Below are 22,070 nucleotides of genomic sequence, written 5' to 3'. Positions count from 1 at the left end.
TCTTTGGTCCTTACGTGGCCATTGTACGAGTGCTCGGGTATGTGAACGACATCTTTTTTGGGGTGAGGACCCCTTTTTCGGGTACTTGCCTCGATATGCATGTCGGTACACTCGATAGCCAATATTTTTCTCAGTAAAAATGTATGGGGTGTCTCCTTGGTCGTAGGGGTGCAGTTCGTTCATCAATCGGGCACCTAGACATGCATTTATTAAGCTCATAAATTTACCGTACTTTAACTAAAAATAACTAAAAAATCTACGCCAGCAGAGGCTTATCCCGATGTCCGTTTTGAGTGCTGTAAAATCCTATATTAGGGTAAAATCGTGCGCATATTCCAAATTTGGACTCATAATTTTAAGATTCCAAGTGGAAATAGTTCAATTATTAAAATTGATGATTTTTACACCACAAAAAAGCCATAAATTCATCTATTAAATGGACATATATTATTATTGAAGATGGGCATGTTACACAAACTCAATGAAGATGGTGTGTTTGAAGATGGAGATGTATATCAATGGAATATAATATTGAGTACTACAATAAGGAGTTGGCATGCATATGGCTACATAAAGCAACAACGAAGAATCCATTCTTCCAGAAGAGCTTGGGAAGAAAGTGCAAGAAAAAGACACCTAGTTTAGAAGTCGTAATAGACCATATAGTGTTGGCATGAATTGAACAAAAGAGAATAATCATGGTAACTAGAAGATGTAAATGTGTGGGCTTGCCTGTTTTGGTTAGAGATCACTTGTTGTTGTATGGACTTTTTCGTTCTTAATAAATGTGTGTTTTTTTTTGTAAACTTGGACTATTGTCGTAGGATACTTAATTCTGTGCATGAAGTTATTTTAGCTAGTATGGTATTGTTTGTTTTTTTCCTTCAATAGTTCTCCTCTCCTTAAAGTTAAGATTTTGAGTATTTACATGCAAATAAATATGTGTTAGAGAGAGAGAGAGAGAGAGAGAGAGAGAGAGAGAGAGAGAGAGAGGAAGAAGAAGAAGAAGAAGAAGAAGAAGAAGAAGAAGAAGAAGAAAAGAGGGGGGAGAAGAAGAAAATGCATGGTTAGAGAGTGAGAGAAGGTGAGAAAGAGAGATATATAGAGAATGATAGAGAGAGAAGTAAAGAGAGATAAAGATATATATATATATATATACAAAGAGAGAGAGTGCGAGAACATAAGAGAGAGGGGGAGAGAGAGAGAGAGAGAGGGAGGGCACAGAGAGAGAGAGAGAGAGAGAGAGAGAGAGAGAGAGAGAGAGAGAGAGAGAGAGAGAGAGAGATTTATATACATAGAGTACATGGAGAGAGAGGGAGGGAGAGGGATAGATTTTGATAGAGCAGAGGGGGAACGAGAGAGAGAGAGAGAGAGAGAGAGAGAGAGAGAGAGAGAGAGAGAGAGAGAGAGAGAGAGAGAGAGAGAGAGAGAGAGAGAGAGATTTATATACATAGAGTACATGGAGAGAGAGGGAGGGAGAGGGATAGATTTTGATAGAGCAGAGGGGGAAGGAGAGAAAGAGAGAGAGAGAGAGAGAGAGAGAGAGAGAGAGAGAGAGAGATAGAGAGAGAGAGAGGAGTTGGTTACGATGGGTTGGAGGGGGGAGGAGGTGGCTTGGTGGGGCCGACCTAGGCTGGGCTGGGAGTAGGGAGAAGAGAGAGAAGACATGGGTATAGAGAGATTTGTTATCAAAAAAAGCCCGCTCTATGCCCATCCCCAATTTCATGAAAGGAGATATGGGTTCTCAAACCTTTGATATGGTCTAAGTCTAATATTGGTTTGTGATAAATTTATCCGTAAAGAAATGCTTAGCCATTGGTTTTACCTATAGAAAATGAAATCGAGTATTTTGCTAGAGGCTACATTGTGCATAGAGGAAGAAAAGAGAGAGCACACAAATCATCGATGTAAGAGTTAAAAAGAATAGTTATCTTGTATTTTACTTTTAAAATCATAGCAAATCACTCCATATTAGAGTAAAAAGACTAGTTCAATTTTCATAGAACATCTTTTTAATTTTAACAAAGGCCAAAGTGTTTGACAAAAAACTATCACTGTCTTAGGATGCCAAGAGAAAAAATTATGAAAAGTTCACAAGTATATGACATCTATTATATATACCATTTTGTAATTAAAACACACACACACACACACACACACACACACACACACACACACACGTGCACATGTGTGTATGTGTGTGTATGCATGCACATGCACATGCAAACACACATGCACATACACACCCACACCCACACACACACACACACACACACACACACACACACACACACACACACAAGCACACACTCACCTGCACACGTGCATACACACATTATTGCAATTAAACATATAAGAAAATATACCTAATGTTTAATATATATACCGTTTGTAATTAAACATCTAAGAAAACACACACACGCGTGCACACACCTACACACTAAGAGAGAGAGAGAGAGAGAGAGAGAGAGAGAGAGAGAGAGAGAGAGAGAGAGAGAGAGAGAGAGAGAGAGAGAGAGAGAGAGAGAGAGAGAGAGAGAGAGAGAGAGAGAGAGTGGTTGTTAGCTTGTATCTATGTCATCTGCATTGCTTTTGAAAGCACATAGAGATTGTAAAGGTGCTTGGATCCATATAATGTTGTTTCTTTTTTCTAGTGTGATATTCTAAAGGATCAACTATAGACTTAATTTATCAATAGATCAAAGCGAAAACTTTTAAGTAATTTAAAATATTACAAAAAGCAAGTAAAAGCCTTGCTAGTACAAATATTCAGAAGCAGGTCATTATCAAGGATATAGGAATAGATCTTTCTACAAGCATGGTGATTAGCTATACTCACTCCACCTACATTACATAATTTTTCTACAAGAAAGAAGAGCTTATGTAATTCTCATCAAAATGAATAATATCTTTTTTTTTGAAAAGAAAGAGAAAATAAGGCAACTTTACTTATCTATCTATGATATAAATTGAATAAGAGAATATCTATTATATAAATTCAACAAGAGAGAGGCCACATTGTCTTTAATGAGCATCTTTGAAACTTAAATTTCTTTATTAAGTTTCTTTCATGTTCTTATTGTCTAAGACAAGTAGATTCTTTAAGCACAAAGATTGGATTGGTTACAAGTACGATGGGATGTACAATACTCCATGTGAAAGGGGTAGGGTGGGGGGCCTTATGTTTCATGATGAACTTGTTTTTATGGAGAGGAGGTATCATTGTCATTCCATGTAGTTAGTTCCTTTGTGGGGATGATGTGATTTTGAGTATGGTGTGTGCTGACGTCAGTGGAAACCTTCTTCTTCAAAAGACATTTTGAGTTGGCTCCTAGTCATCAAGGTAAAGCTACAAATATCTCCAAAGGCAAAATAAAGTTATTCTTACTTACATGTATAGAACCACTAATGATGGTGGCATATGAATTTACATGGCTTACAAAACTTTATTGGTGGGGGTTTTAATTATTTGTTATAAACCACGATGATTGGTTCATGTTAATCATTTGATGTTATTACACATTCTTAGTGCTCAATAGTTCAATGGTTTATCTAATTGGCGGCGATGCGTTTTAATGATTTTTTATACCATTATAGCATCAAGCCATATCTTTTAGTGGTTGATGCACATGGCGTTTTAATTGTTTTTTTACACCATGCGCTTCAAAATGAATCGCAAGTAGTTGCTCAATATGGAGAGTTCATTTTTATGACTAAAAAATCATAACAATAACTAAGTCTTTCCCTTAAAGTTGTTAATGGTTATGCTTTCACTATGCACTATGAGCTTATGAGCTATAGCTAACTATGTTGGAAAATCTTCACTCACCCAATGCAATAAAGTAGCACCTCGCGTGGCAATGCCAAAAGTAGTACAATTGGTCCATGAAGGCTTTCTCCCATTTGTTGTGCAATCTTTAAGGGTGCATCTTGGAACATCATTGAGATGTCCTTATGATTTTATTATTCCTAGGTCATTAAGTGCATGGACCATTTACTCTAAGGTGCTTGGAAAGGGAAGGGAGGTGGATTTAATGAGAGTGAATGCATGGGCTTATATACGTTGATTTAAGAGTGTTTAAAATCATCAATGGACTTTTATTGTTGGTCTCATGAGGTTGTGATTTAAAGGCCAAAGCAATCGATGTATGTGTTTGATTGAAGTGAATGTGAAAGGGTGGAAAAGGACCCAAGAGAAGGACAATCTATAACACAATACCATGGACTATCTAGCTTGCATGACAGCTAGATTGTGCATACATTAGTGTGGGACATTCCCATTAGCAGTCCCCTTTGAATGCCATCAAAGGGGATTCTTGAGTCGCTGGTTCATAAGGTTGGCTAAACATCAATATGGAAGGGACACATTGAAGATATTTGGATATTAGGATAGAATTAAAAAATTTTGTGATGGATTTTTTTTTGGGAACAATGATAGTTATATATTTATAAAAAAAATGTCCTTTACAAACAAAACCACTTTCATCAATCTCATAACCCTAGTATTTCTAGTCTCTGTTTAGCAACTCATCAATGATGGAAATTTTTATTTGGCATGGGGAGGCGAGCCAAAAGAAGGAACAGGTTGGAGTGTAACCGATTTTCTTTAATCAAATTCCTATGATTGTTGCTTTGTAACGAAAAATGCAATAATTTCATCGATTTTCTTAGAGATAAGATAAGCTTTTATCGAGTTTGAAAAATTTCAACCTGATGCAAAATAGAGATGCTAGTTTTTTATACATTAAAAGCACTAGATAAAATTGTCTTATGAGATGTCCATCCTTGGTAACTAGTTTCCACACTGCCACTCGAGAGACTTGAATGAGAGAGAGATTGAGAGAGCATGTGCGCGCATGCACGTGTGTGTGTGGGCCAATGCTCACATAACCTAATTTGTAGTGTAATTTTCTTGACTAAAATTCAAAAATCCCAGTTAGAATCTCACGCTGCGTTTAATTTGAATGCACATTTTAATTATAAATCTAGACATTTATCTGATTTTTAAGTCTAAATTTTAAGGGTTGAAAAAAACATTTTTTTCGAGCACTGGTGTGGGCTATGCTTGCACGTGCGGCAGAGACTGAAAAAAATGTAGATTAGTATGAGGTGGATTAAGCCTAATTGTACAACTAAGCAGCTACCTCGCGACAAGCCCATCGCAGGCAGCCAGCATAGACTTCTCTCTCTCTCACTCTCTCTCTTGGGTTTCTCCACGCCATAGCCAGAAAAGAGCTCCATATTGCCGCAGCCAAAAGGCTCTCTTTCGCCATAGCTAAAAAAGCTTCTCACTTTCTCCTTTCGTTTGGCTGCGCAGACGTGTGATCGATCACAGTATCTACCTCGAAAGGACCGCGCTCTGTAGCTTTTTTTCTCTGCACACAGCCATGATTTCTGCTCAGCTCAGAAAAGAGGCTCTGTAACACTCAGTGACCATGGGATCCTGCTTATCACGGTTCAACGCGGTCAGCCCACCATTGAATGGCATACCAGGCGATGAAGAGCTGCCGGAGCCAGGTAACCCTAATTTTAACCTAATAGAACCCTAGCTCTGCAGGAAACCCCAGTGACACCCTAGTTTGTCAGAATGAATGCGATCTGCATGTGCTTGACCCGCGATCTGGTGCTACTCTCGATCTTTTTTTCGGATTAGTTCATCTGGTTGCCAGATTTACCTCTAAAATGCTTCTGATTAGTGCGTGATGTTGAGCTTTCTGAAGATCTTCGCTGATTTTTTTTTTCCTTTTTTATTGGGGGCTTGCGTTTTGGTCCATTTTGCTCTTTGCAGAGAAGCCCCATTTCAACGAGGCCGATTCGGTGCCTTCATTTAGAGAGTTTTCTTTAGAGCAGCTGAGGGCAGCAACCAATGGTTTCAGCCATGAGAATATTGTATCGGAAGGGGGGGAGAGGGCGCCCAATGTCGTGTTCAAGGGGCACATGGAAAGCAGTCGTTGGGTTGCAGTGAAGAGGTTTCCCAAAACGGCCTGGCCTGACCCAAGGCAATTTGCTGTAAGTCCATAGATCTAGAGAGTTTTGTATTTATGAAATTTTTCTGACAAGTTTTGCTGGGTCATGATTTTATTCATTCATGTATTTTTAAGCACATTACTGCATGAAAAAAATAGCCTTTTTTAAATAAGTTATTTTCTTGGCTGCCCCGGCCCCTCAACCCTCTTCTTCCCTTTGCTGTTACTGCATGTTTGTTTTTAGGAGCTCATTAGCATTAGCTCGCGGCTTGTTGAGTTTTCGTTTTCTCCGTATACTCCTTTTAGAGAGCTTTTTGTCCAGGCAATGGGGTTACTGCACATGGTAAGAGGGGCAGTGTGCTGATCCCTCCGCTCATTTAACATGTCTTTGATTCCCCTTGGAGTCCTGGGTGATTCGTTTTGAGTGGATGTGGTTGCAAAGTTCCTTGGTTTGTGCCCTTTGGTCCAGGGGTGGCTAGTTGTTGGTGTGGTGGGACCTCTTGATTCATGCACTTGTAGAGTGCTCCTGTGTCTCCTCCTTAGCACCTGGCACTCTAACTTTGGCCAAAGTTCTGGAAAACTGATGTAAGCAGTATGTGGCTCTAGTTTTCTCGTCTTCGCAAGCCTTTCTATCTTGAGCAGGAATAAAGCAATCACTTATTTCTATGGAGGGCCCAATCCTAAGATTGTGGTAGTAGCCTCTTATCTTGTAACATACTGGGCATCAAAGGATGGCATGCTCCTCAACTTCAACCTCATTTATTATACAAGTCTTTGAGAGAGAGATACACTCACAGGAAAATCTCATGCAATCACAAGGGTAAGTGTACCAAGGTGAAAGGTAGTGAATATGATCTGGCAAGTAAACGGACGTAAGTGCCGTGACGACCAAGCGTGGCTGGCCAGCACATGAGGTCCGAAGTCAAAGAGGGGTGTGCAGTTACGGCAAGTGACTAGGGACTTACGTTTGTGCTCGGGGGATCCCAAGGAGGACCAATGTCAACAAGTGAATCAAGTCACCGCGTGAATTGGGGCTTGGGCTTGGACAAGAAAAGGAAGGTCCTCATGGGGATAAAGGTTGGGTGGAAGAAAATGAAACTCTCCTTAGTGCTTGGGATCCTTAGAGAGTTTCATTTTCTTCCACCCAACCTTTATCCCCATGAGGACCTTCCTTTTTTTGTCCAAGCCCAAGCCCAATCCCAAGCCCCAATTCACGCGGTGACTTGATTCACTTGTTGACATTGGTCCTCCTTGGGATCCCCCGAGCACGAATGTGAGTCCCTAGCCACTTGTCGTAACTCCGCACCCCCCTTTGACTTTGAACCTCGCGTGCTGGCCAGCCATGCTTGGTTGTCAGGGGCGCTTATGTCCGTTTACTTGCCGGATCATATTTACAACCTTTCACCTTGGTACACTTACCCTTGTGATTGCGTGAGATTTTATTGTGAGTATTATATTGAAAATGAAACTTTCCTTGGCAAGCTTTGTTTCTTCAACCCAACCTTTATCCCCACGAGGACCTTCCTTTTTTTTGTCCAAGCCCAAGCCTAAGCCCCAATTCACACTCACTTGTTGACACTGGTCCTCCTTGGGATCCCTCAAGCACGAACCTGAGTCCCTAGCCACTTGCCATAACTCTGGAGTATGCACCCCTCTTTGACTTCTTACCTTGCGTGCTCACCAACCACACTTGGTCGTCACAGGCACTTACGTCCATTTACTTGCCGGATCATATTCACCACCTTTCACCTTGGTACACTTACCCTTGTGATTGTGTGAGATTTTACTGTGAGTATGAGAGAGAGAGAGAGAGAGAGAGAGAGAGAGAGAGAGAGAGAGAGTTTTCTCTCTTTTGAAGGACCCAATGGGTCTACGTCTATGTCTGTGAGATCAAAAGTAGTACAAGGGTTCCATGTGATACTGAGCCATTGGAAGACTATAAGAAATTAAAAGGCTCATATAAAAGAATAGACTAGCGTATTGAGCATACAGTAAGCATACATGTGTGAGTACATCTCCTTATAAGTACAACAAAGGAGAGCTCATGTGCATGTGGTATCATCCTCATCCATCCGAATATCCAGCATAGGGGAATCTATGACTGTCAAGATGCTCGCTATGTCCACCACGAGTGGGGGAGTATCCCTATGTCGCTGGAGAATCTTTCCAAACTCGAGCTGCCATTTGGAGGGCTGCCATGGACCGAGGGTCTGGACGTAGAGCATGTTGTAGCTGGCGAGTGTGGTCTAAGGTGACTCCAAGTGGTCCATGCGTTCCATGGATCGGTGTGATATGGTCGGTGGTTCTCTTGGGTCGGGCTGCGGGCTGAGGTACCTCTCTAGGGTCACCGACTGGCGCCATCCTGTACCTTGAAGAAGCTAGTAATGGCCAGTTGTGAGGTGTCACAAGGTTGGGCTGTGCTATGTCTGAGTGTCTTTATGCTTGTTGAGCTCTATCAAGTAAAGTCTCAGGCATTGCTAGTCGGGGAAATCAATTATCTTGGAAAATGGACCAAACCCCTGTTGGAAGAGGAAGTGGAATTTCTCCCGGATCTCATAGTACATTGGGCATTTGCAAATATAGTGCTCCTCCGTCTCAACCTTCATAGAGCAGAGTCTATATATCATGTCCTCTCTTGCAATGAATGCCCTTCGCTCTCCTTGTCTCCACTTTGAGGCGGTGAGATGAAACCTAGATCTATCCAATCTCGATCCGCATGGCATGTGACATATGCTTGTGTAGGTATCCTGGCCTTTGGATGAATCCATCTACTGTGGCCCCCAAGAAGTGATCTGTAGAATTGCATCTTCGTGGGTAGCTCCGTAGGGGTGAGTCTTTTTTTTTGGGGTGTCGGCGGAGGAAATCTAATTGAATGATCCGATTGGTATCTTGGTGGGTGAGATGGAGGGAGGGGGGTCGGGTGTACTGGAAAGGTGGTAGGTAGGTCATCCATATGGAGCCCTTGTTAGGAACTAGCAGATGACTCTAGCATACCAAACCCGATCACAAGCCCCTGCTTTGCTAGTTGTTGAGAGGACTCCTAAGCAAGTCTCAATAACCTGTGGTTGTCTAGGGTGTGGAGGGTGATGAAGCACCTGCCACCTTGATTCCCCAACTATTTTATGCAAATGATATAATGCTCATTTCAGATTCAGCTAAGGAATTGCACAAGCACATGGATGCATCGGACACATTTGGTGGGCAGCAGAACCTCACGATTAACCTTGGGAAGATCAAGGTGATGATCTTTAAAAAACCTCACTCGGTAGCACCTAGTGTCACGTGCACACAATGTGTTCATGGCTAACCTTACATGTAATCCCTCATTAGGCAGCAAGTTTAGGACAGCATCTGCCGCATCATGTCAACATCAGTCGGCAGCATATACAGGTCATACTCCAGTCGGCCAGCATAGGGGTGCCATGTCAGCAGTCCGACCACCCACATGTGAAAAGTAAGACTACTGTAAGTTGAATGGCTAAGAATTCAGCTGATATCGATACATGTAGCTTGCAATGTATTATCAATGGGTTTGTGTGAATCTAGTCCAAGAGGTAATCTGCTTTCATGCATTCTATCATTTTTATGGATTTGTGTTTATTCTGTCTCAATGCTCTAATTTCTTTGCATATATGCAGGATGAAGCGTTCAGTGTGGGTCAAGTTCGCTCTGATAGAATGGTCAATCTGATTGGTTGCTGCTACGAGGGTGATGAGCGCTATCTAGTTGCTGAATACATGCCCAATGAAACCCTTGCTAGGCATCTTTTTCATTGTAAGTGTTAGAAGTAGTCAAGTTGCATGTGCTGGAATTTGATGCTTTGTTTTCTTAAAAAAAAAGAAACAAACAAAGAATGGAATAGTTGTATTGCTGTTGTTTATAAATCCAACTTGGATCTATGTTCAATCTGAAATTTTGGCCACACAATATTGGTTATGTCTTTTCCAAGCGCTACTGGTGTGTAGCCCAACAGACTGCCCTGCCAAGCGTTTGCTTGACAAGCGTCCAGCTGACAAGCGTCCAACTGACAAGTGATGAAGTGGCATCCAGCACCCCCTTACAGCCCTCTCCATCGGCTACCTACTTCTGGCACATTTACTGGGATCAGTGGCGCATTCCAGGGACTTGCGTGGATGGTGCTACCACGAGATTGGCAATCAGCGGCAACCATGCAGTAATCATGCCATACTCAATGCTAAACAGTGCATCTACCGTGGGATGGCCAATTGTATAAACATGTAACTCTGCGATTGCCAGAGAGGTATTTTTGAATGACTCACATTCCAGCAACGTGCATGGATGGTGCCACCAAATCGGAAATTAGTGGCAATTGCTTAAGTAATCACACTGTACTCAGTGCCAATTGGTGCACCTACCATGGGATGACCACTTGTATAAACATGTAACTATGGGATTGGCAGAGGGGTAATTTTTGAATGAATCAAATTGTTAGTGTTATGCTCTTCATGTACTGTACTGTCTTGAGTTGTCTTTTTGATCGTCTCTCTCTCATGTTACGATCTAGTCTCAGGTGCATGATAAGCATAGTGTCTTAACAGAGTTGTGTGAGTGCGTAGTGGAGCGGGGCAGTGTAGCTGCACATCTCCCTAGTCAAGTAGCAACTCTTGAGGGCATACTACCGTAGAGTGAACAAGTGACGCAAACCAGTGTTACAAACCTTGACGACCATGTGTGGCACTTCCTAGAATTGTGTAGAAGGAGAGAGATGGATAGGGAGGATGCACATGTGGTACTCTTTCCTTCCGCGTTGGAGGGGTCAGCTGACAAATGGTTGAGTCAGTTTCTGGTGAACGATTTTGCCAACTGGACAGTTTTGCATGACACCTTCTTCAAGACATTCCGTCGAAGTAATCACGAGGAGCGGGTGTTGTAGGAACTCCACAACTTGAAGCTGCTTCTTGGAGATAGTCTCAGAGCTCACGACACGGGCGACCATCCTGGTGGCCCGCATGCCTGCCCATCCAGGTGGGCGAGTATGGTTGCTACCAAAGCAAATGCCCCTGCCTGAAGGATCACCACCTTGCCTTTAGATTGGATGTGTCCCTTCATGATCTACTACGGTGGAGCTCCAAGGTCCGCTAACCATTTGCAGCACTGCTCAATGGGAAGGATAGAGTCCATCAGCTCCTCTTAGTGGTGGGTGACTGGGGGAATGGTACATTGCCACATGCATGGGAGTGGGCCCATCCACCACCACTCTCACAGACTACTGGAGCCCTCGCCTGCTGCTGACAGTCCACATCAATGGCACGTGACTTTCTGGTGCAGTAATAGGTGGTGGGTCTGGTGTCAACTTGATGCCTGCGTTCATCCTGCACGCCATCGGCCTTGAACTCACCCATCCTACCAACTTCTGCATACAGATAACCAATCAACGTGCGGTCACTCCCCTGGACCTTGTGGAGGGAGTCTCAGTGCAGACGGATGGTGCCAGTTGACTTTGTGGTCATCTGCCTTCCAGAGGTTCATGGAGCATGCTCCCTCTTAATTGGCTGACCTTGGCTGCGCTGTGTGGGGTGCTGCATGAGTGGGAGTCCGACAAATTGTGGATCCCTGATGCTCAAGGGCCACGTGAGCTGAAATTGGAAGGAGGAATGGATCAAGGAGTGCATGGCGGCACATTCATCCCAGAAGTGTCTACAGCAATCAACTGCCAAGCTGAAGGGGAAAGCATCATTCCTTACATAGAAGATGCCGAATTGTTGGATTGGTTCCAAGCAACAAGCACCTTGGCTTGATTGATTGAAGGTGTGGCAAGAGGCTTCCAAGGGTTGGTTACCTCCACCTCACCAAAGGAGGTTCCGCCTGCCAAGGTGCCACCCTATCCATGCAAACCCGCAACCAACAGTCACCCTCCCATTTCTCTTGAAGAGCAGCCCCCTCCCACATGGAAACATGATCAATATGGCGACTTCCCGATTGACCAACGGCCCATGACCCCATCATGCTCAACCAAGTTGCCAACAAAGGCAGCCAATTGATATTGTGTTAATTCTTTCTATCTTTAGTGGTGTATATGCCCTATCAACTACCTTTTTGTTGTAATAATTCTTTCTATTTGTTATGATTCTTAGTGCTAGGCTTCATTATGGCTGAGTCTGCCCTGTATCTCCGGAGCTCTAACAGAAACTTAGTACACAAACCTTTGTATAAATGTATGCCCTTATGTGTGTGTGTGTGTGCGTGGAGTGTGTGTGTGGGTGGGAGCATATATTAATACCAAGTTCTACACCCACTATTGGGCACTGATGACGTTAGTGGGGATGTCGTAGTATCTAGTCTATACTATGCATGATGGAGTTGATGGTTTATTTTCTTGTGGATGACTTCCATGAGGTTATAAATTGCACTTTCTTATAAGGTGGAATTGGCCATGTTACTGGATTCATCTAGGTATATAGAGCTTTCTCTCTCACTGTTCTCCCAAGGTCTTTTGAAGGAATTCAATCTTGGCACAGTGGAGGAGCCACAATCGATCTTACTAGCCGCATGGCTGTGGGACCTACAAAGACTTAGAAGGTGTGCCAATAGACATAGGTATGCACACCATTCCTTTACAAGAGAGTGCACAACTTGTTTTCATGGGCGTGTATACAAGTTGAATCCCAAGTATGCTGAAGCAGTGAAGCTAGACTTGGAAAAGATGGAGGCTTCGAATATCATCTTGCGAATGGGGCACTCCGACTGGCTGTCCCCCATGGTCATCATGCCCAAGAAGAACAATAAATTTTGGGGTATGTAGATTTTCGATCTCTTAACAAAGTGATGCATGTTATTCATGGATAGGGTTCTCGAGGATGTAGTTGGTCACGCCCTATACAGCTTTATGGATGGGTTCAGTGGCTACAATCAAGTAGCCATTCACCAAGATGATCATGCCAAGATCATCGAGTGGGGCACATACATCTACAACAAGATGCCCTTTGGGCTGTGCAATTGTCACGTGCACACCCAGAAGGTGTACAAGTGACATGGCATATCAGAGCATCCATAAGCATTTATCAAGCATTTATCGATTTATTCAGGCATTCAAGCATTTATCACAGCATGTATGGGACTGTTTTAGCCCCATCCTCAGCACATGAGTCATCAACGCATTTAATAGCATCAGGTTGTGGGCATTTATGCTAGCCGACATGAATTAATGGTAGCCGACAGCAACATTCAGTAGCCTACAGCATTATTGGGAGTATTTTATGCAATCGTGAGCATTAATGCCTGGCCAACAGCAGCAGACCTGCCCGACCTGCATTAGTGCACCATATATATAGACTCGCATCATTTCAGCATAGATCATCTGAGCATATTCACCTCTTCTCAGCGTTTCCTTCCTAAGGGAGCAAGGGGAGACAACAGATCAGCAGTATATTCGGCATATAGACAATAGACAACATTCAGCTCATCTTCCTACCTCCTACATATAGGAAAGCCGACATCCAAGGGTGGACCTCAGCATTGGAGAAGGAATTAGTCATCTTCCTACCTCCTACATATAGGAAAGTCGACATCCAAGGGTGGACCTCAGCATTGGAGAAGGAATTAGTCATCCCCATCAGCATTCCACATATCTCTCTCATTCTGAGAACGATATTCAGCATAGATCTATTCATAGATCTCAGTTGTAACCATTGCAATTAATATAGCTGTAGTGCATTGCATTGACACCATTGTCTATCTCTTATGCATCATTAAGTAATATTAGCCTAAGGTTGTTTTATTACGATCAATCCCCCGCATGTCACAGCAATGCACTGGCAACATTCTAGAGAATTGTCATCATCATCTTTCGGGAATTTCTCCTCAGTTTCCTTCACACCTTTTGTGGATGATTTCTCCATTTTTACCGACACCCGTCTCTCCTCATTCTTAGAAGCTTTCAGTGAGCACCTCCTCCAATTAGCCCAAATCTTCGACAAGTGACGGTCATCCCACCTGTGCTTCAACCCTTTCAAATGCCACTTCTTGGTGGCACAAGGCACCCTTCTTGGGTACATTATCTCTTTGGAGGGTCTTGCTCCAAATCCAGACAAAATCATTGCTATTCTTCACCTCCCTCCTCCCATTAGCTCAAAGGGCACATGAGTCTTTGTCGAGCACACATTTTTCAGAAGTTCATTCATCCATTAGTCATCAGGAAAGTCATGCAGAAGGGCGAGGGTCACCCCTATGGGGTTGACCATAAGCCTAAGTCATGTACAAGGATCATGTAATCTTTTTGTATCATATTAATACAGAAAACCCTGACACCAATCTCTCTTCTTCTCTCTCCTTTGTCTTAATCATGCTTATTTAGCATCAATGTTCTTAATCAGGCTTAGGGCTGTGGATTAGTACAGCAAGGCTTCCGCGCATGCAACATTGGTATCAGAGCATTCAAGTTCAACCCACTAAGCATTGTCCCAAGGAAGGTGCATAGTTTCCAACAGAAAGGATGCAACAGGGTAGCGGATGGAGTGGTTTGCAAAACATGCGAAGCTAGAGGAAGCATTCCTTGAGGGTAGGTACGCATACCCAGTACCTTAATAAGTTATCAGATCATTTCCAAAGGCCAGGTGACCCACCACTGTGTCAAGTTTAAGGGGAAGGAAGCATGGGGACAACAGAGTGAACATATGCTCAGTTCTTCATCAAGACTCGGAACTTGAGATCAGGAGTGAAGGTATTCAGACAAAAATATCAGTCAGTAAGTTCAAAGTTAGTAGAAGTCCAAGGAGGAAGGATGACAGATTGTCCACCCCGTCATCAAGTTTAGCAGAAGGAAATGTCACGTGTACGCCCGTGCCATGGCTAATCTTCGGCATGAATTGGCTTAATCCTTGATTGGTGCAGCAGTTAGCAGTAGCATCAAACTCATCATCATCTTCAGCATCAGTCATAGCTTCATCATTAATATCATCATCATCAACAGTAGCACCATTTAGGTTCATAGCATCATCATCATCATCATCATCTACAGCATTGGAGGGTTTGGATGACCTGTCCACAACTAAGTAAAATACATCATATAAATATGTTGCATAAATGGTGCAATAAATGGGATAAATGCTGGAGATGAACACAATGCAACAGCTCCTCTTAGCTCCAGCACAGTGGACTGACTCCCGTAAAGGCCAAGAGCTGATCAATAGAATCTTGAGGAAGAGGTTTAGTGAAGAGGTCACCTGGGTTGTCTTGAGACGTACAATACTCCAGAGAAATGATGCTGTTAGTGACCAGATCATGAATAAAGTGAAAATGGACCTCAATGTGTTTGGTCCTGCCATGAAAAGATGAAGTTCGAGCCAACGCCAAGGCACTCTAGCTGTATGTAAGAATGCGAACGTAGGAGTCTGAAAGAGCATCAAGATTACGCAGTATCTGCATCAACCATAACAGCTCATAGCAAGTATCCAAATAGGCTTGGTACTCAGCCTTAGTAAAAGAAATTGAGATTGTATCGTGCTTCTTGGATCGCCAAGAAATGAGGCCGGAACCTAAAGTGAAGCGATAACTAGAAGTGGACCGCCTAGTATCTTGGTCACCTGCCCAATTAGCATCAGGGTATCCAACAAGCTCAGTGCCTCCTTTGAAAGAGAGACCATAATCCAAGGTACCATATAAGCATAGTTGTTTATGAAACTAGTCCCGCTCATGAGGTACGTAAAATACGGCATAGTACGAAACTATGCAAGTGAAACTAATGCAAAACTGTGTTTTTTAATGACCGTTTTTTTGGTGACTTTTTTAATGCCCTTTTTTTAATGCTTGTTTTATTTTACTATTTTTATGGCCGTTAGGGCAATGGGGGCTTTCTACCTTGCCACCTTCTCTCAACTTTGCATCTCTAAATGTGTACAAATATCTATTTTTCAAGTGTTTTTAAAGTGGACCGTACCTCTATTGAACTTATTTTTTCGAAATAAAAAGTCCCATATCGTTACTGTTTTTTCGTGCCTTCGTCTCGTTTCATACCTGACAACTATGGAGATAAGTATTGAAGAGCCTTGAGAGGGGCATGCCAATGAGAATGTCGAGGAGTAGAAGAGAACTGATTGAGAACACTGGCATTGTAAGAAATGTAGGGCTTAGTATAAGTCAAGTGAATAAGAGAACCCACAAGCCTCTGGTACTGTGTACTGTCCTCAAAGATGGGAGTAGAATCTTCTTGGGAAATCTTGGAGTTAGGATCCATTGGATAGGAAAGAGGATGGCACTCTGTCATCCCAAATGTCTCTAAGAGTTGTTGTAGATATCTGGAGTGGCTAAGGAAAACTCCATCAGGATTCTGATAGGCTTCCATACGAAGAAAGTAGTGGAGAAGTCCTAAATCAGTCATCTCAAAAGTGATTTAAATTTGACCAACGTTGTTCAATCTTGGCAAGATGAGAGCCAATGATCAACAAATCATCAACATATAAGACAATCAAATAGATCAAAGCATTGTGAGTAAAGACATAGAAATTGCTGTTCGCAAATCATCTCTAGAAGTTAAGGGTAAGAAAGAATGCATCAATCTTATCATACCATGCCTTGGGTGAACTGCTTAAGTCCATATTTATAATCTCCAGGATGTAAGAAGTCCAATGAGGAGCCTCATGAGGGAAAGGCTCTCTGTGTTGCTTGCCATGCAAACAAGCCACACAAGTGGAGTGGGAGGGTTTTAGGTGCGAAGACCCTCGACCATGTGCTGAGAAGACAACTAGTGATGAGAAGCATAGTTCAAGTGTTGTAGAGTGAGCATGCCACAATGTTGTATCCTCATGAGCTACCAAGGCATGAAAGCTTTGGAGAAGTTGTAGCAAATGAGACTATGACTCATTCAAGAGCCACCAAAGTCCTTCAACCTGTAAAGACCGCCTTCCTGTACACCCATGGCAACAATCTGCAAGGTGCTGGTGTCAATGACCTCAACAATTGAACTGTCAAAGTACACGCCGTAGCCTTTCTTTGCAATCCGAAATACTGAGAGTAGATTGTTGAGAGCTTGGGAACATAAAGCACATCTTGGATGGTAGAAGGCTAGCTAGGAGAAGAGTTAAGTGGCATGTTACCCACACAAGAGACCTGAAGGTTGGAAGCATCACCAATGGACACCTTTGAAGAGCTAGGTTGAATGTCATGCAGAATGGACTTGTCATATGAGTCATGTGCATAGTGCATTTACTATCAACCATCCAATCCGTAAGACGTGAGGTGGAAGGAACAAGTGAGTCTATGGGAAGCTCCTCAATGCCGATGAAGACAGTCTACTTGGTGGAAGAGGAACTCTAGGATTGTTTGGTAGATGGAGAGGTTTGATTGGTGGGCTTCTTTGTAGAACCACCTTCTCTCTTGCGACAATCAAGTTGAATGTGACCTTTGTGACCAGAATAATGGCAAGTAAGATCCTTATGAGCAGGATTGTTAGCAGGTTTAGAGTCAACTTTGTTGCTTTTGGAACCCTTAGATTGCGATTTGCCTTTGCCCTTGATGTGAAGAAAGGTCACGGAAGTACCCTGGCTTGTTTTCTCTCTCATAGCTCTATCTTGAAGCATGCCAACAACAGTATGCAGATCGGGAGTAGAGGAAAGAAGTGAAATAGTATTATAGAAAGATGAGAAAGTTTCAGGCAATTTGGCGAGGAGCCAATCAACAAAGTCTTCATCAGTTATCCTTGCTCCCCAAAGAGACCAACTGCTTCTGGATGGTAACAAACTCCGTGATGGAATCCATGATGTTGGTAGTATTGGATATCTTCAAGTTGGCAAGCTAATTCTCCAAGGCAATCTTCGAAGTAGAGTTCTCTCTATGATACGTCCTTTGATTGGTATCCCACAATTCTTCTGCAATCTCATCATTAGGGTCATCAAATTGACGAGCAACAAATGGTTTAATGTTGAAGATGATGATGCATGTACTCGAGCATCCTTATCAAGCTTGGCATCAATCTTAGCTTGCAATTGGCTTGACGTTAGCCCCGGTAACGATACCCCATAGTCGATGATACCGGAGTGAAGTCTTCATTTGCAAAAACCAATCAAGGTAGTTGGTCCCATCTAGGATGGATTCCTTGGGAAGTTGGGTAATAGATGAAGAAATGATAGTCGTTGTAGAAGCCATGGAATCCTCCTCTCGAATCTAAACGGAAAGGTTGCAAGTAGGTACTCGAGGGCTGGCCACTCCTTCCTAGATGCTAGGTGAGGTGAAAGAAAGATGTAGAACAGCACTCCTTCCGAAGATCATGGCACATGGGTGAAGACGGGAGCCGGCCCGATGCGCGATGAAGGGAGGGAGGGAGAGGCTAATCGAGCAAGTGCATGGTGTTGCAACTTGCCACTAGTCCGGATCATATAGAGATGCGCAAAATAAAAAAAAAACGTTTTTTTGTCTCCTCTGCAAGGAGGGAGGACAAGAAGAAAAAGAAAACGCTGGCTGATAGTCTTCGTAATACACAAAATAAAAAAATTTGCGTTTTGCCTCCTCTACAAGAGGGAGGGTTGAAAAAAAAGAAAATGATGGTTGATAGTCTTCCTGTAGAGTGTAGAAGCAAGGGTCTGAGAACCTTAGCGCTTTGTAGCAAGCGGAAGCAGAGGAGAGACTAGGAGCACCCAACAATGATCCAACACTTGAGCAAAATGATGAATGAATTAAATGGCAAAAAGCATGATCTTATATATAGCACAAATAGCCATAAACAACACAAATAGCCAAGTCGGCCAGTAGAAGAAACCCACGATTGGTGAAAATATCTACTATGACTAGGGAAAAGTGTCTAAAAATGTGGGAAAAATAACCCATGACTAATTAAAATACATTAGATAAATATACTGCATAAATGGTGCAATAAATGTGATATATGTTAGAGATGAACACTGTCCAACAGATCCCATGGCGCATCCAATCAGATGTCGCTACGTCCTTGTTGCTATTGATTATGCCACCAAGTGGGCAAAAGCACAGGCCACCAAAGATGCCTCCTCCTCCACAATACCCAAATTCCTCTATATGAGCACATCCTCATCCGCATTGGTTGTCCCTTGGAGGTGACCAGTGATTGGGGCTCCCATTTTGTCAATGAAATCATCACCACCCTCCTAGCCAATTACCAAGTTTTCCACGGAAAAATCCTCTGCCTATTACCCTCGGGGAAGCTCTGGGAGTCTTCTTTCAGCCCTAAACAGCATCTTGGAACATGCTTGATGCAAAAGGCATACAGAAGAAAGCGAAGAGAGAGAGAGAGATAGCTGAGTATTCAGTATACTCCTACAGTACAAAAAGAAAGTACAAGTCTTGCAGCCATTGGCTGCCTTGAAAAGGTGGAAAATCACCTAATTAAACCTAATCTATGACCCAATCCCAAGGAGGGACTGAATGATCAATAAGAACTCAGCCTATTGCTATTTATAAGCCTATGAAGACCAACTGGACTGGCTGACTTGTTGTCGGCCGGGTCCCTAGACAAATACCACTCCATGTGCTGCAGCCGACATAGATAGATCTCCTTGAATGCTTGGCCGATAGCCTCTTGGGCATCTCCAGTGACTTCCTTGCTCATGCCTAGCTGCTGTAGCTCCAAACTCTAGTTCCAAACTTGTTGTTTATCTAGTGCCCTTAAAGGATTAGCTATGGGGTTAGCTTGTACATGTCTTGCATATGACACCCCCTCTGCTAAACTTGATGATGGGATTCGTTGGATGATTGTCATCATCCCATTGTCTGTTCACGGAGTCTCAAACTTGTCATCCTTCCCTTCCTGGCAACCTTTTCATTGAAAACCTGGCCCGGTCTCCAAATCCACTCCAACTCTGATGAAGATCTGTGCATCTGTTCCATCTTGTCCCCTATCCCTTCATGCGCTGTCCCTGAACACTTTCTTTGGTCTTCCTTTCCTGAGTATTGAGTCTGGCACTCTCACTCCACCCCTTGGAGGATCATCCTCCCTTGTAACCGCTGCTTGAAAGCCTTTCCTGGTGTGCCCCAAGTGGCAGCCGACTCACAAGACTTCCATTCCCCTTAGGTCTTGTGGAACACCACCAACCAACCTCGTGGGAACTTCTTTCATGTCTTGTGTTCCTTTTCTTGGACTGTGCACCTTCATCTGGGACTGAATCAGTGTTTGGCCTTGCTGAGCGTGATGCTCTGATACCAATGTCACATGCAGAAGCTCTAGGAGTCTTCTTTCAGCCCTAACACCATCCTAGAACATGCTTGATGCAAAACGCATACAAGAGAGAGAGAGAGAGAGAGAGATTTTATTAACGTCTTCCAAAAGACCGAACTTGGCCTATGAGATAAATCGGTGTACCTCTATGGGGTATCCTCTGTCATCCCAACAAAATGAAAAAGTACTAAACTAAAAAGCTGAATCTGGGTGTGCAATAAGTACAATGAGTGGTGAAGGGGATGGAGCTCTACTACTAGGAGAATGCAAAGCTATATGCATGGAGTATACAATCATGATATGCAACGTAGCTAGCTCCATCCTGTACCATACTGGGGGTATAAAATGGTATACATCAATGAAGGGGGTGTCCACATAGGAGGCGTAGCAAACTCTGCTCGGATAATGTCATGAGGTACTGACGGTTTGCTGCGTATCATGCGTGCCATCATGAGGGCTTGTGGTCTCTCTATTTGTGTCCACCAATGGGTAGCAAGGCCTGACGCCCATACCGCTGCTCCATACATCAATGCCGGTGTGACTAATGTGTCAAATAGCCACCCCTTCGTCCGAGGCTCCTGAAAATGCGCCTGGTGGTGCTGTCTCTCTAGCATAGCCAATGCTGCATATCCCCGTGTCAATCTAGCTCTGGCTGCTGAACCCATGGTGAAGCGTGTCGCCGCTGCAGAGAAGGTAACCCCTAGGTACACGTATGATGTCACCACCTCCACCTGGCGTCCTGCGAGAGTGAATGTCAGCTGACTCCTGCCCTGTCTCGATGTATGAAAGACCATAACCTTGGTTTTCCCAAGGTTCACAGTAAGACCCCTCTGTGTGCAGAAATCATGGAGTGCATGTAGATGCTGCTGTAGACCACCTGGAGACTTAGACACTAATACAATATCATCAGCATAAAGCATAATATGTACTGAGGTACCTGCTAAATCAACTCCATCTCCGCCTCCCCGTGTAATGAAGTCAGCCACCTCATCAATGTATAACCCAAATAGCGTGGGGGAAAGTGGGCATCCTTGCTTCACACCAATGGTGCTAGCAATAGTCACGGACATACCTCCTGGACATCTGACTCGCCCAAAAACCTACTCATATAATGCATAGATGCCCCATGTCATATCTGCTGGTACGCCAAGAGACTGCAGGCGCTGAAAGAGCCTCTCTCGTGGTACTGTGTCAAATGCCTTGCGGAAATCCACAAAGCAGCAATAGAGCTTTCTCTTCCTCACTCTGGCCTGATCAATCATACATCTCAAAGTGAATACATGGTCAGTGGTAGAGAAAGTTCTCCTGAAGCCTGCCTGCCCTGATGAGCGTAAACCTGCTCGCTCAGCATATAAGCTAAGCTCTTGCTTCAACACTGCACCTTGAGAGAGAGATGGCTGAGTATTGAGTATATTCCTGTAGTACAAGTCCTGCAGCCATTGGCTGCCTTGAAAAGGTGGTAAATCACCTAATTAAGCCTAATCTATGACCCAATTGGCAATCCGTGTTAGCACATTCATCCCCAGATTCTGCTCTTTTATGGTGCCCATTTGGTCCCTTTTTGCATGGCCCTTGCTTGTGGGCTGGCCACCCCTTTTTTACTATTTTTTGGGGATTTTTCCTAGCCTTTCTGGCATTTACTAGTCGGCCATGTCCATTAGCTCCAGTCAGCTATTTATCAGCTCCAGTCGGCCAGCATTCCCGTACTATAAATAGTGGGTGCTGGCCTCTCTTTTCTTATTCAGTCTTGTACATATTTTGCTCAATCTGTGTCTTTTACTTGGGACTGTTTTGCTTCAGTATATTCAGCATAGTTCTCTCCATCTCTCTCTCTCTCTTGCACTCTCTGTTCAGCACATTCTAGTGCCACTTTGCTTCCGCTCTGTGCACTCTTTCATGGTATCATCGCTCCCGGTTTAGCAACCTCTTTGCTGCCCCAGATTCAGCCCTGTTTTCAGCACCTT

At 43.4% G+C, this 22,070-nt stretch overlaps 1 protein-coding gene across 1 annotated transcript in view; it reads left to right on the top strand.

Annotated features, from left to right (window-relative positions):
- Nucleotides 1-4,946: 4,946 nt before the first annotated feature.
- The window catches only part of LOC147637462 (serine/threonine-protein kinase BSK1-like), a 61,670-nt gene continuing 44,546 nt past the window's right edge, over nucleotides 4,947-22,070 (top strand). The window contains exons 1-3 of the mRNA XM_086799255.1: nucleotides 4,947-5,517; nucleotides 5,789-6,009; nucleotides 9,605-9,740. Of these exons, the coding sequence (XP_086655381.1) occupies nucleotides 5,436-5,517; nucleotides 5,789-6,009; nucleotides 9,605-9,740 (439 nt within the window). The 5' untranslated portion in view covers nucleotides 4,947-5,435. The remainder of the gene's footprint in view (nucleotides 5,518-5,788; nucleotides 6,010-9,604; nucleotides 9,741-22,070) is intronic.

The sequence above is a fragment of the Cibotium barometz genome, chromosome 6 (assembly GCF_041138505.1).
Source record: "Cibotium barometz isolate CiBa-2024 chromosome 6, ASM4113850v1, whole genome shotgun sequence".
In the NCBI taxonomy this organism is placed as follows: domain Eukaryota; kingdom Viridiplantae; phylum Streptophyta; class Polypodiopsida; order Cyatheales; family Cibotiaceae; genus Cibotium; species Cibotium barometz.
The sequence above is the reverse complement of the archived record's forward strand: the minus strand, read 5'-3'. Positions and strand labels throughout refer to the sequence as shown.